This window comes from Hermetia illucens, chromosome 4 (assembly GCF_905115235.1).
Source record: "Hermetia illucens chromosome 4, iHerIll2.2.curated.20191125, whole genome shotgun sequence".
Lineage (NCBI taxonomy): Eukaryota > Metazoa > Arthropoda > Insecta > Diptera > Stratiomyidae > Hermetia > Hermetia illucens.
Window position 1 is genome coordinate 96,109,783 of NC_051852.1, and position 14,222 is coordinate 96,124,004.

General features: G+C 42.7%; 2 protein-coding genes across 3 annotated transcripts in view; one reads left to right on the forward strand and one right to left on the reverse strand.

The window, feature by feature from the left end:
• The window catches only part of LOC119655679 (protein EFR3 homolog cmp44E), a 30,327-nt gene extending 17,980 nt beyond the window's left edge, over positions 1-12,347 (forward strand). For both annotated transcript variants that reach the window (XM_038061679.1, XM_038061680.1), the window contains 8 exons: positions 17-167; positions 228-479; positions 538-668; positions 724-1,587; positions 1,643-2,010; positions 2,075-2,160; positions 11,837-11,995; positions 12,065-12,347. In XM_038061679.1, coding sequence (XP_037917607.1) covers positions 17-167; positions 228-479; positions 538-668; positions 724-1,587; positions 1,643-2,010; positions 2,075-2,160; positions 11,837-11,995; positions 12,065-12,205 — 2,152 coding nt within the window. In that variant the 3' untranslated portion in view covers positions 12,206-12,347. The remainder of the gene's footprint in view (positions 1-16; positions 168-227; positions 480-537; positions 669-723; positions 1,588-1,642; positions 2,011-2,074; positions 2,161-11,836; positions 11,996-12,064) is intronic.
• Positions 12,340-13,100, reverse strand: LOC119655680. Its single transcript, XM_038061681.1, has 2 exons — positions 12,691-13,100; positions 12,340-12,522 (listed from the first exon to the last, which is right to left on the reverse strand). Exons 1-2 carry the CDS (start codon positions 13,020-13,022, stop codon positions 12,489-12,491), a joined length of 366 nt encoding a protein of 121 aa, XP_037917609.1. The 5' UTR covers positions 13,023-13,100; the 3' UTR covers positions 12,340-12,488.
• Positions 13,101-14,222: the final 1,122 nt, after the last annotated feature.

The window sequence follows — 14,222 nt, forward strand, 5'->3', positions numbered from 1 at the left end:
CGAACGTCTGTTGCAGGCTTGTCGAGATTGCGATGGAAGCGATGGACCTCCTTCTGATGGCTTGCCATGCCCAGACTCTGAATCTATTCGTCGAGTCCTTCCTGAGGATGGTGCAGAAGCTGCTAGAGGATTCCAACCCGAATCTGCAAATTATGGCAACGAATTCGGTAAGAGATGGCACAGTTTACAGAAACACTCACTGATTAATTCCGCATCGCCTTCAACAGTTCGTTAAGTTCGCCAATATCGAAGAAGATACTCCATCGTATCACAGGCGGTACGATTTCTTCATCTCGAAATTCTCTTCGATGTGCCACGGGAACAACGAGAATATTGAGCTGCGGGACAGCATACGGCTGGCGGGAATCAAAGGCCTCCAAGGTGTGATACGTAAAACTGTGTCTGATGACTTGGTGGAGAACATTTGGGACAGGCAGCATATGGAGAAAATTGTGCCGTCGCTGCTTTTCAACATGCAAGTAATGAAGTTTCGCGTTAAGGAAATTCAGTTCATCTAAAGCAAATTTGTTTTCCCAGAACGGTCCATTGACTGCGACCGAAGACGCAACCCCCACATCTCCACCGGTTCTCGCAGAAGCTGTGCTTCGCGAGCTGGTAAGCCGTGCGTCGTTCGGACACATCCGATCAGTATTGAAGCCTCTCTTGACGTAAGTAAACCTTGTTACCATCTCCACACATCACCTTGAAAATGCCCTATTGCAGTCATTTGGATCGTCACGAGCTCTGGGTGCCAAATCAGTTTGCAATCCACACGTTCCGCATCGTGATGATTTCCATTCAGCCGCAATACTCCTACACCGTCGTCGAGACTCTGATGCAACATCTTGACTCGAACATCAAATCGTCACCGCATACGCGAACGTCCCTGGCAGTTGTACTCTCCAAGATCATCGCAATCGCAGCTGGAGAGAGTGTGGGCCCATCGGCGTTGGATATTATCAATAACCTACTGACGCATTTGCGCACGAGTGTGAGCTCAATGAAGGAAGTTTCTCCCGAGGAGTCGCAATATCAGGAAGCGTTAATCAACGCCCTCGGCGAGTTTGCCAACCATCACCCAGACTATCAGAAGATCGAAATTATGCTGTTCATCATGAACACCGTCCCAGATCTTTCAAAGAAAGGCAAGGGCGACCAAATGCTCCAGAATATTCTGTTGAAGAGTTTGCTTAAAGTCGGTACCCAGTACCGAACTGCTTCGTTCGAAAAGGCTTTCCCCGCTTCATTCCTGCAACCACTCCTGAAAATGGCTCGTGCTCCTCACGTGCCCACACGTATTATTGTGATGCAAATATTCCAGGCTCTGCTGGATCGCCATCAGAACCAAGGGATCCTCTCGAATGTAACCGTGAAGAATTACCCAACTTTGTCCCTAGAGAGTGCTTCCAGATCGGACATAATCTTCACTCATAAATACGGAGCTAATATCATGCAGGCACTGATTGAAGGAATGGCTCTTTCAGATCGTATCGACCCCTTGGCGTCGAGTTATAACACAGCCGCTTTGATGATTGTCGAGATGGCTTGCAGTGAGACGGTCCAGGAGTTCATTTTGTTCATACTAGGGTAAATGGGCTACTTCGCAATTTGTTGTCACTTATTCATTGCAATTAATTCATAGCATTCAAGAACTTGCTACAACTAGCAACGACTTAGGGTCCTATCACAAGTGTAACTTGCACTCCATTGCTATCTCACTGTTGATGTTGTTGGGCCGTGTTACCGGAATCAATAACATAATAGAATACGCGCAGAAAATAATCGACGCACGGAAAGAGGAAGCGCCATATTTCCTGCCGCCGATGCTGGATAGTAAGAAGACCACGCAGAAATACAGCACGAATTTGCCTCACCTGATGATTGACAAGGTGACGCTGACAGAGTGTCTTCAAAACGCCGGCATGGATAGTGGGCGCGTGCAAACAGGCAATCCTTACTCGTTGAGTCAAACCGATAACCCAGCGCACCGAACTTCCTGGGTCGAAGTTTGTAAGTATCCCATAAATTGTTACGTTAAGGTTCGATGTTTGAATATCTTTGGTTTTCGTTTCAGCTTCAATGCCGAGCAGGCCCAGTGCTACGGATTTATCAATATACACCGACGCTGACAGTGTCAACAGTTCTCCAGGTGTTCTGAAGGTAAGTGGGAAACAATTGATTTCATAGAATTCTAGGAGTCACAACAGTGATTTGCTCATTTTGACCATGTCTTGGGTGTGTTCAATGCAGCTTTGAAAGTTAGATTTATTTGAGTTTGATTGAATGCAAAGTGAAATGTATCGATCCGTGCTGACAACAAGTAGGAAAAGCTTCTTCCGGAGAAATTAAACATGTTCGGCCTAATCTTAATGATCGCTATGACTCCGCTAAACCTTAAGTAACCCTGAGGAGGGCAGTCGTAAACCAAAAAATAAAAATTCTTCTATGATGCTACAGTCCGATGTCAGTTCTTGGCCGAAGTCTTCGCCCCCACTCTTCTCGGTCAATCGACCACCCGCTACAATTTTGGAAACTGGTGGTATGTAACTTGTAGCCATCTGTTTTAGGGTTTCCACCTTGACTTTGAGTAAGCGTTTGGGAAGTCTGCTTTCGCGGATACACTCTACATGGCCTGCACACTGGACCATTAGAATCTTAACAAATCTTTCAGGCCAAATTAGACACTGCAAAGACAGACGTTAAAGAAGGTCTGCGGCTTTTGAGCAACAGCGGGGATCCCTTCACAAATGCTGCTTCCACAGAAAGAAAATTGTGGGTAACAACCTCAAATTGATGTTGCTATTGATTTATCTGCATTCCAAATATTAGACAAAATAGCAAAGGCGAATTTAGCACTGTTAAAGCGCCATGTGACATCAAGCCCGGTGCTACCGTCGACAAAAATGCCACAATGCAGCACTTGACATTTCGCACTATCATCCCTCTAATAATAGCTTTTCTGCATAGAGCGCTCCAGGTGCACACCCTGTTCACGTTGTCGAAAGCGCTCTCGAAATGGATGAGGTATAGATGAATCTAAAGTCCGCACATTGCTTCAAAGTAATGCTGGGGGTGTTGATGGGGTCAATACAGGAAGGTCCATAGCGGAAACCAGACTGCCCTTAGTCGATCAAGCTTTCGATGTTCTTTAAAAATTTCCAGGATAGTTTTAGCTATTATCTTTGCGACGACGGGGAGCACGCAAATAATCCACCAATTGCCGCATTCAAAATGGCTACCGTTCTTCGTAACTCCATAATCATCCCCTTCTTCTTCCATTGACTGGGAAAGATCTCAGACTTCCAAGTCTCGCCTATTTTGAGCGCGTAGATGACCGTGATAATTTTGCTACCATTTAGTCCGTATCCGCATGCTATGAAGACAAACTATTTTCCACTATTCGTCTTCTTCAATGGCGCTACAACCCAAATGGAGCCTTGGCCTCCCGGATGCATCACCTCCAATTATCTTGATCCAAAGACCGCGTCCTCCAGTTAGAAAATCTTAGAATTGAGCTGAAATCTGCGTCCACAGAGTCCTCCCAGCGTTTCCTTGACTTCCTTTTGAGTCGGCTACCATCAGTTCTGCCTTTCAGCACTCGTCTCGTCGTACGATGGCCAGTCCATTATAATTTTTGGATTTTGACTGGTGCCGATGCTGGGGGCCGTTCATACAATTCATGGTTGCATCTGATTCATCAGGCATCTCCGTCTTTTAGAGGACTTTTCTCTCGAAGATATCGATCTACTTTTCCGACATTTGCGTCAAGGTCCACGTCTCGCATTCATACAGCAGCAGGGAACTGAATAATATCTTGTAGGTGCGTAGTTTATTGCTTCTATCGAAAGAGGGGCTCCGAGGTAGACGAATTGGTCCACCTGTTCGAAATTATGCCTGCCCATTGCAATGTTTTGCATATTAGCAACCGCCTTTGGAGTTTAGGTCATGTATTTCATTTTGGATTCCTTGACCCTGAGCCCATTTCATTCGCTGATGATTTGAACTGCTCCAACACTTCTTTCGCACGAAGCATCGATCGGGCAAGAATATCCACGCCGTTTGCGTACGCTTCCAGTTGCGCGGATTTTACCAGTAACGTACCTCTGGTATCAACTGAGACCACCTTCCTGACGACGTATTCGAGCAGCAAATTAAAGCGAGTAGGGGCAAGAACATCCCCTTGTTTGAGTTCCGACACTATAGGAAAGCTTTGTGTCAGTTCATTTTGGATTTTTACGTGGCCCCCGTTATTAATCACTGTGGTTTTCACTAGCCGGACTAGCGGGTTCTGTACAGATCATTACGATTCACGCTATCGTACGCCTGACAGAAGTCAACGAACGGCTGGGATGCCATCGATTCCGGGAGCTGTATGTGATTTTAAATTAAACAAAGCTGCCTCTACTTCGTACAAAGTCGTACACGTATTCTCCGTTTGGGTCATCCGGAATGACAATGGAGTACTTGCTTTTATTCAAGTCGCGTTGCGCCTCTACAGAAGGTGGTTCACGGTTTAAAATCTACCCTCATCTGTTTCGCTGTGCTAAATGATACTCGTACACCATTCTTCTTCAAGCTGTCGTCAAGTGGTAAAATGTTTTTGTTGAAAATAGTGTATTCGTTGTGTTGAAATGTTCCCTCCACCTCTGAAGCTGCTCATCATCGTGAATGAGGTGTCGACCGTTAGCGTCCATTTCAGGACCATTGAAAGACCACCTGCAAGTTCTTTCGTGATGTTGCATACGGTGGCTCGCTCCTTGGTCCGCCTACATGTCTCGACAGTCAGCTAGATCTTACAGCGTGTTTCACAAGCTGATTTGAATAGTAGCTTACCATTTAGATTCACTAGCATCTTTCACAAGCTATGCAACTGAGCTGAGATAGAATTGATGTTAGGCATCTTGTTGTGTATGGTCGCTTTCGTCAATGCTTCTTGATTTGGTACCGAATACCTCCGACGCCTGGACCCGTTTCTTCACAAACGATAGAAATTTCGTCACAGGTTATAGCTTGCCTGGATGTATAATCACTGGTATTTCGATTCGACGATCAGTTTCGGGTTCCAAAACAATAGTATATTGTGAACAGTCTGTTGCACAGCCTCTAACCTGGAGACCAGTTAACACATCTCTTGAAGAATTGGGAGCGGGGCTGTAGGTATTAAATCAGTTTGTATTACTCAGGTATTTGTTGAAGGTTGAAGTGTCGAAACTGCAAACTCTACTTCATACTTTTCCCTCCGCCATACGAGAAGATGCCTGTCTGTAGGATAACTCCTAAATTTACTACTGACCTGTCAACCTGTCAGATAGCCACAAACCTCTCACCATTGTCATTGCAGTCCCCAAAGCCATCTTTCCCCATCGCATGTTCGACCAACGCATAAACCGGGACTCACCTTTTCTTCTCGGCAAACTTACTAGAGAACAATAGAACAGTGCTCCAAGAGGGAGAAGTCCCATCTTACCTCGCTTAACCGTAGAGTGTCCACCTTGTATGTGACAGCCGTTTCTGAAGTACAGGGAAGTTCAAGAATTACAGGTTGCACACAAATCTCTATCCTTGTTAGTCGTTTTTTATGGGAAGCAGAAAATGCTTTCGGTGAATTCTAAAATATTCATTGACTTCCCCCCTTGCGAAAGTGCACATACGCGGTAAGTGCATCGATTTTATTATTTGGCGAACAATTGCTGTTAAGCCATTAAGTTGGTTGGACACTGTTACTAGACACTCTGCTGTCCGACATAGGACTGTTGTAACCTCTGTCCCGATGAAACTCAGGTTCTTATTAATTCCTATCATCGCATTTCCCCCCTTTGGATTCTGCTTGCTGCTGTCTTGAAACTTTCTGCTGGAAATTTGTCTGCCCCTTCGCGCTTGCCGCTTGCTATCCTTGTAAAATGACTTCTTAAAGTTTTCCCAATATTCTGGCTGCAATTTTGTAATTTCCTTCCGCCACTTTTCAACCTATTCCCCCCTTCTGCGGTTTTGGAACTTCCCGCATGTCCTTTGTTCCCCCTATTGTCATCTTTTATCTGCTGCCGTCCTGATAATCAGTTTTTCATCCAGCTTCTCTACAGTTTTTTCTCGCCTCTCCAGAGTTTTCCTAAGGGGGTAGAACGTCAGCCTTTCAATCTCGCTACTCTGGATTTGAATTCCAGTGGTAATGGGTGTCTTTGTTCGTCTTGGGTTTGTCTCGCTGCTGTAAGCTGATCACTTGCACAGCTTTAAATATGATGATAATGAAACTGGAGAAGGTTGACGTATTTGGATTTAGGAGCAAGATGAGAGGAGAGATATAGAACGATTCATAGCTAAAGAATGGTCTCCGCTTTTGAAGAAAGGGATAATAACGGAAAAGATATGTATTGTTTGGAGTTAACAAGGAAGAAGTTAGAAAGCCCATTGGAACCAGGTCCGACATTGGATTCAAGTTTATCGATGGCGGACCCCACCAAGGAAAGAGTAAGGAGAGGAACAACACGCAAATCGGAGCAGTTTGCACCTAGAAAAGGCATAGAGGGCGTAGTGGACGAGAAAGTTAACATGGAAGAGAAGTAAAAACAGAGTAGGTAGCAGGATTGTTGTGAGGAGTTGGCAATGAAGTCAGCAAAATTAATGGAACTGGGGTTACGGTAATAGCGGGAAACAGAAATCACGCATATTTTTAAGGTTTAACCTTATTAAAATCAGTTCAATCTCCGTCTGTCTGTCACACGCACTTTTCTCAGAAACGACTATATCGATAGATACGAAATTTAGTGAAATAGTTGGAACTGTACTGTAAACGCCCAAACACGTACTGAGTTACATCTCTCTAAGTTGTAATTAAGATAATAGACTACCCCGCCTTATTTTCCATGACGGAAATCACTTCTATGGTGCAATCTAACAAAACTCTCAAAGACCGTTTTTTAAAAAAAACTTATATTTGAAATTAGGAGCATTTAAGATTTCAACCAAATGAAAACAGACTGGAAAGCCCGCGCCATGATGTGTGGTGTCACATCTCAAGCCAAGAAACGTCCAGCTGGCAGTTACTCATAAAAATATAAAACTATAAAAATTTATTTCCCACGTGAAATGCCAAGGAGGACGATGAAATATTGTTTCGTGCCTTGCTGCACAAATAATTCCACAAAAACCTGCAGATAGCTTTTTTTTTGGCTGTTTCGAAAGGAGATTTGCTATTGTTACAATTACTGCCGAAATGTAAAGTAACTTAAAGGATTGTCCATTCATGCATCGATTTCCCACTTTCCTGTTAAAAACTGATTGATTACTTGAAAAGTGACAAGTAACAAACACTAAACCGAATGCCTTCACGTAGATAAGATCCAAATTGCTCGCTCGATGACGCCACCGTGTTTTTTTCCGCCTTTTAAGAATTCAATTTTTAAACCATTATAATTAACAAATGAGCTACTATTTCAGCGTAAAAAACATATAATCATTTTCTAACGCGGAGAGTCTATTATCTCTCCCCCTGGCATTGCTTTTTAACTCGTTCTGTACCGCCTACTTCTTGTAACTAATTCAATAGTTTCGTGATTTCTTTCGTTTTGTAAATGTGGACGATAGTTAATTTATTAATTTCTTCTTGAATCCAATAGTATACGTATACATCGCTGCAACCATGCGCGTTTCAAAATATGAGTTTGATTGGGTTGCAAGATACCTTTTCGTATAAATCCTACTTACGTGTTTCTAAGCGAAAGATTGCTTAAGGATGTTTGTTTGGCCAGGAGGCTATCTGGTATCATGGGAAGCGGGATGGCCCTCTGAGAGCATATGCTCCAGGAGAATTGCTGGGGGATGTGTTCTCGGCCCGGTTATTTGCGGTTGGCCCCCTAGTGGGAGTTTCATGGTGGTTGTGGTCATGCCTACTCCGCGGACAGAGCTCTTCGGAGCTCAAGCGTCGAGTTGCGCTGTACAACTCGGGTGCCGTACCCCTTAGTTGCAGCAGAGGTGTTAGGTAGGCCTCGCATCCACTGGTATGAAGCTGAGTCTGCACTCAGTATAAATCAGTACCGCTGTGCCAGTCATGGTGGGGCTCTGTTTGTGGTCCCAAAATCTCCGGGTGTTATTTTCTTTCATCGAGTGCAGCCGTGTGGGGTCTTATCAAATGAAAGGACTTGATTAGTACTTTCCGAAACCGATGTTAGTTTTGACATCGATTGCAAAGGGGAGGAGTATGGGGGTCCGAAATAGATCAGTTATTTTAAGGACCCGTTCTCAGAAACTACCCAACCCAAATATCTGACATTTAGGCCCCAAAATACTCTCCATGCCGATACTGATTTAAATAAAGTTAATAATAGTATATTGTTACATTTGTTATAAGTTACTTTTCTAGAAATTGACTAGGAACCTTCCTTAATTTTTTTCTATTGTAAAATTATCAATTTTTTCAGTAATAGAGGCCATACTAGGTTTGATAAAATCGCACCATTACTAGCAGAGTTATAATGGGTTAAAGTTGTCACTTTTGTGCAAATTTCTTGTATTTTAAAATTTTGAATGTGAGTGTCATACTAAAATGAATGGTTTGACAAACTAAATGCTTAAACATTAGGAACCAGGTACAAATGGGAAAAATACCCACTTAGATATGCTTATATAAGCAATACACAAAACCTTTCATACCTGAGCGTTTAGATTCTGGTTTCCAGACTTGTTTCTGCTCTCTGTCGTTGATGTTCTCTATGCTACCTTGGCTTGTGGACTTGGAGGGGTTCAGTGGACGAGGTCGTATATCTAGGTAGCTTTGTTTTGGTCGACGGTAACTCCCAACTTAATGTCACTCGATGTATTAATTAATACTAAATCCGCCTTCGTTGCGTTTTCTAAAATCTAGAAATGTAGCTACGTATCTCAGTACCAATATTAAGTTGTAGCGGTCAATGTCTGTGCTACTATATGGGGAACCCGCTAGTATAATCCGGAAGCTGTAAACTTTCATAACTCATGTGTGCGTTATGTCATCGAAATACTCTAGCCTAGGGCAATAAATGAAAATTTTCACTGGCATACGGGCCAGACACCGGTGGATGCGTTAATCAAAACGCGTGTTTTTTTAAGTGATATATCTGTTGTGGATCATTGCAGTGCCAACATGGAGGTTTCTAAGTAGATGATGTATTTGTCGTCGTTCGCTTGGGCTTCGGCGACGACTTCCCCATTGACTAACGATGGCGCACATGCGCAGAAGGCCGCTTGCTACCAAGTTATTCGTTCCCTTGACGAAAATGAAGACTACCTGGTGCTGCAGGGCAAGGAAGTCTGGGCGGGCCTTATCCGAGCGTTGTGTGGGGCCTAGACTAGTAGTCGCTTGTCGGTAAAAACTAATCAAGCATTGAAAGTATTTATCGCAGCGACGACGGTTAACAACTTCGATCCTAGGCGCTCTAACGACTTTCGCGATTCAAGAGTTTCCTGGAGAAGAAATCCAGACGGCGTCAGGTGACACTAGGAAATTCCTGCTCGAGGAAATTACCGACGATGGTATTCGATGCGTCCCTCCTCAGGGCTAGAGTGGGGACAAAATCGAGATTGCCATCGCGTCGATGAATGCTGTTTTGCTGTTCCGAAACTATTGAGCCCAGACAAGGCCAAACTTCTTATCTTTGAACGGAAGTCCCTTGAGAAGCTCGTTCAGTGGAGTTAATATGCCAGCAACTCACAGAATGCAGTGACGATAATAAGCATTCTAGGAATCAACGCTTGAACCTTGTGCGAAGGAAACCTGATACACTATAAATAGACTGCGTAGATACGGTATTCAACTTCGTTCCAAGGGATATTTGTCCAAGTCAAGACGTACTTTCGCAAGTAGCAGGGTGGAAAGAATCTGTCACAGCTGACTGAAGTGTTGATGGTGGTGGTTAGAGCACTGGGCTGTCGTAGCGGAAGGTCGCGGTTCAAATCTTATTGATGACAGAGGGATTTATTATTGTGACTGGAGGTCGAATACCAGTCGCCTCAGCTGCGAATGAGTACCAGAGTCAAATCAGGGTAATAATCTCAGGCGAGCCCAATGCTGACCACATTGCATTATACTGTACTGTACCGTCACGGTCTTGAATGAAGTGCCCTAACACACTTCAAGGCCCTAATCCAATATGGATTGTTAGGCCTACGATTATTAATATCGTGTCGTGCAGGCGTTCAGACGCCTGTAGTCACTGGTGATTTGCCATGTACCGTTTGAGTTTGAGACAAGATGGTGTGGGCTGGCCGGCCACTGGCTGGACGATATTCGAATGATGGCCAACTCGCTAATCGCGAAATTGCTTCTCGGCGACTTCGAGGCGGGTGTGAATCTCGAGCTCGTCTGCGAACATTGCCTGCTCGTTGAAACTCGCGGCCTTAAACACGTTCAGCAATCTACTTACATTAGAGGGCAGCAAGTCGACACAATTCACCCATATTGCGTCGTCGATGATAACCGATCCTGCAAATGCGCCCATCTGTCTCCAAACTCCAATTCGATAAGTAGTTCATATTGTCGCCGATGTTACGAATTATTGACACAGTCGAGCATCGCATGCTTCAGATGAGAGTACCTGTTAGTTTCTTGTTCGGATCAAGAGAACGATGGCGACCTCCTAGACAATGTCGGGATTGAGGGCAAAAACGACCAAGTTATTTTTCTTTCCGGCCGAACGGGTGCAGTAGATATTGAACGCCGCCTTCACCTTCAACCACAACTTAGGGTTCGTTTACCAGAAAAGCGTTGGTATTTCGCCGCCTCACTTGCAATCAAGAACCAATCTCCGCTGTCTATACTCTTATACTTTTGGACGCTCATTTTGGCTTCACGTGGGTAGCCGATGCTACTCCTTGATTTTCTTCGCCATTGAAATCACTGGCGACGGGTGGTAATGAAAGAAGTTGGTCCAATATTCGGCCACGCGTATCAATGCTCGTTCGTCGGGATCAAATGTATGGGAAGAAAAGGCCAACTATATAAAAAAAACATTATTCTTTCTGCCTGGATATAAAATATATTTGAGTTGCAGTCTATTATCACTCCAAATGATGACATTGAAGCCGCTACACCCGACATCCCATTGATAAAGTAACAAAGTAACGCGGGGATCTTCACTTCGAAAGCAGTTACCTTGTAGTTTGCACAAAGGTGCCACTCCGAGGGATTAACACGGAATGGAACTTACTAAACATTCCATTTTCATTTTTTTTATCGCTATAACCATATCTCAGCATTAAGCCTCTCAAGGGAAAGTGTTTACCATTTAAATCAAAGATTACAGTTGCAACATAATATAATTTTGATGATGCTTTTTCTGGACCGTATTTAGCTATGCTCTCTTTGGTACATAACAGTATATTTACTCAATGACGCTTAATTTTAGACTACAGTCTTGTTTAAAATCGGTTGTCAGAATATAGAGAACTGATATGAAATTTCAATTATGGCTTTTTGCATACGTTCCAAAAAGGATTTTTTCCCTTGTTCAGTTGGCAAAAAAGATATAGGAAAAATATCCCAGATAAACCCCTGTTTCTTATCATTTGTAAGCTGAGTGAGGCTTTGTGAATTATTTCATACATTGAAGTTGAGTTCCCAATATCATTAAACTACATTTCCTGGTCTTCTCCTTCCTAGCCTAGCTGTTTGTAATACTCATTCAATCAATAGAGTTCCTTCAAAAGTGAGTCCAGAAAAATTACACACTCAGAGCACTTGCCTCAAATTCCCTAATTCCCTAATACTATTATTGAACTAATCTTCTCTCATCACTTTGAAAAATGTCTAGAATTTTATTTTAATAAAATTCCACGAAGAAACATATAAATATTTTTTTTTTTTCAGAAAACACTGGCACCAGAACTGAACTTTGATGCAATGAAGCGCGCTTTGGCGGAACCAACTGAATCAGCAAAGAAAGAAGCACGCGAAAAGCAAATGCAAATTGTTCGGACATTCCGTGAAAGTAATTTTGATGACTTAGTTCGGAGGACTGAACCCAAGGTAGTTGCACCGCGAGTAAATTACTCCCTCGATCATGAAATAAAGTCCTTTTTTCTTCTTTCTGTGCAGCACGAATTGATCCAGAACCGTTTGAATGAATTATTCAACTCGTTGGCTTCAGAGCGTCAAATCACGCAAACAGAAACTAAAAACACGACAACCCAAAAACCAGTCTATGAAAATAATTTCCCAGAATTATTCTACTATTAATCATTGAAGAAATGTTTATTGTAGCGGAACGCAAGTATTTTATGTTCTAAGGTATGGAAAAGTATTTATTTGGATTGTAAAATTCGAAAGGATCAACTAGAAATTATATTGTTATTCAATAAACCATTCACTGTTAATTCGATGAAGTCTTTGAATTATTGCATAGCAATTCAATCATTTGGGCTAGTTTCCCCTTTCCTCTTCTTTGGTCCGAGTCACGATGAATATTTCCTAGTCTAGGATTGAATAAATGAAACAATCATTTATTGTAAAGGGCATTCACCTAACATTCTTCGTGCCAAAAAAACAAAACGAGTCTAGAAAAGGAAAACGATTATTATTAAATAAAAATGCCAAGAAAGACGGCAAAATGTTTTTTATTAAATTAATCTGATTTAAACGGAACACAACATTACAAAATTTAACATTTTCTCTAGAAAGCAGAAACAAATCAACGTAAATTTCGAAACACACGTAATTTCCACCTTTTCAAATACTTGGAAGCATTCAGCACTTCAATCGGTTCAATTTTGCATGGATGTTGGGTTGCACGTCGTAAATATCGTAATACTCTATTTAGCGATTTGTTACGACTCTTGTAAACATACCGCGCACGTTTGGCACACTCGTCATATCTTTGCCTGGCATTTTTCGGCATTATTTTCCATTGAATTGCAGCCAAGGATACAGCTTGCGTCGGGAGCAAATGCGGGTTATTTTGTCGAATTTCAATCAGATAATTGATAAAGGGATTTCGCGATGTTTCGGGATTCTTCACTGGAATTTCCGATGTTGCGTTCGATTCTGAACTATCCATATATTTTTAGAAGTTTTATTGTGTTGTTTCAGGAAATTAAATAAATGACATTTTATTTTTTGAAATGACGCTATGCTTACTCATTTAGAACGACGGAGATTTAATATTTTACATTCCTCAAGGGGTGGTTAAGTTGGATTAAAGGTGCGCTTGGGTGTGGTAGTTGAGTACGTTCCCAGTCACCAACCAAAGACCAATACAACTACACTCTTCAGTATTTTTCAGACCAAACTTCAAATGTTGTGGACATCCGGACACGTAATTATGCTCATAGCTCCAAAGGTAGCTCTGTCTTATAGCAGATAAAAACAATGGTCGATTTGGTAGTGTTGGCTATGGTCAGATTAAATGAAGCAAACGATAAAACTCCTGATAAACACCTGTCTCCTATTTTCAAGCCTGTTTTAATAAGGAACTACAAATATCCGATTTGGCACTAAAACTATTGTCTGAAGTAAAGGTGGGTAGGTGATGTATGTAATATTACAAAAGTAATATCATCTTAAAGTATGATATTACATACTATCACCGAGCACGATCCAAACATTACAACATTACCGCATCACGAACCATCCCCGCATTACTAAGCATCACCCCATTACCAAGCATCACCGCATTACCAAGTATCATCCCATTACCTAACATTAGCTTTGTTCGTAGTACAAGTCGCAGTGGCAGTTACCGATGTTGACGCCGAGTATCGGGCTGGCTTTGGGCTTACTTTAGTTTAGTTACGGGCTGAGTTTTGGACTGGTTTAGGTTTAGATTGATTTCGGGTCGGCTTTTGGACTATTGTCGAGCTAGCTTTGGAGTTGCTTTAGGTTAGCTTCGGGCTGGTTTTTGAACTGTTTTCGGGTCAGCTTTGGGCTTGCTTTAGGTTAGTTTCGGGCTGTTTTCGGGGTAACTTTGGAATTGCTTTAGGTTGACTTCGATTTGTTTTCTGGACTATTTTCACATTGGCTTTGGGCTTGCTTTAGGGTGATTTCGGGGTAGCTTTGGACTGCCCTCGGGTTATCCTTGGGCTTGCTGTAGGATGCTTTCGGGTTGGCTTTTGGACTGTTTTCAAGTTGGCTTTGAGCTTGCTTTAGCTTCGCCTCATTTTGATTTTGGGCTGGCTTTTGGACTATTTTCGGGGTGGCCTTAGGCTTGCTAGAAAATGATTTCGGGTGCATGCGCATATGGGAATGCAGATTCTTGGCT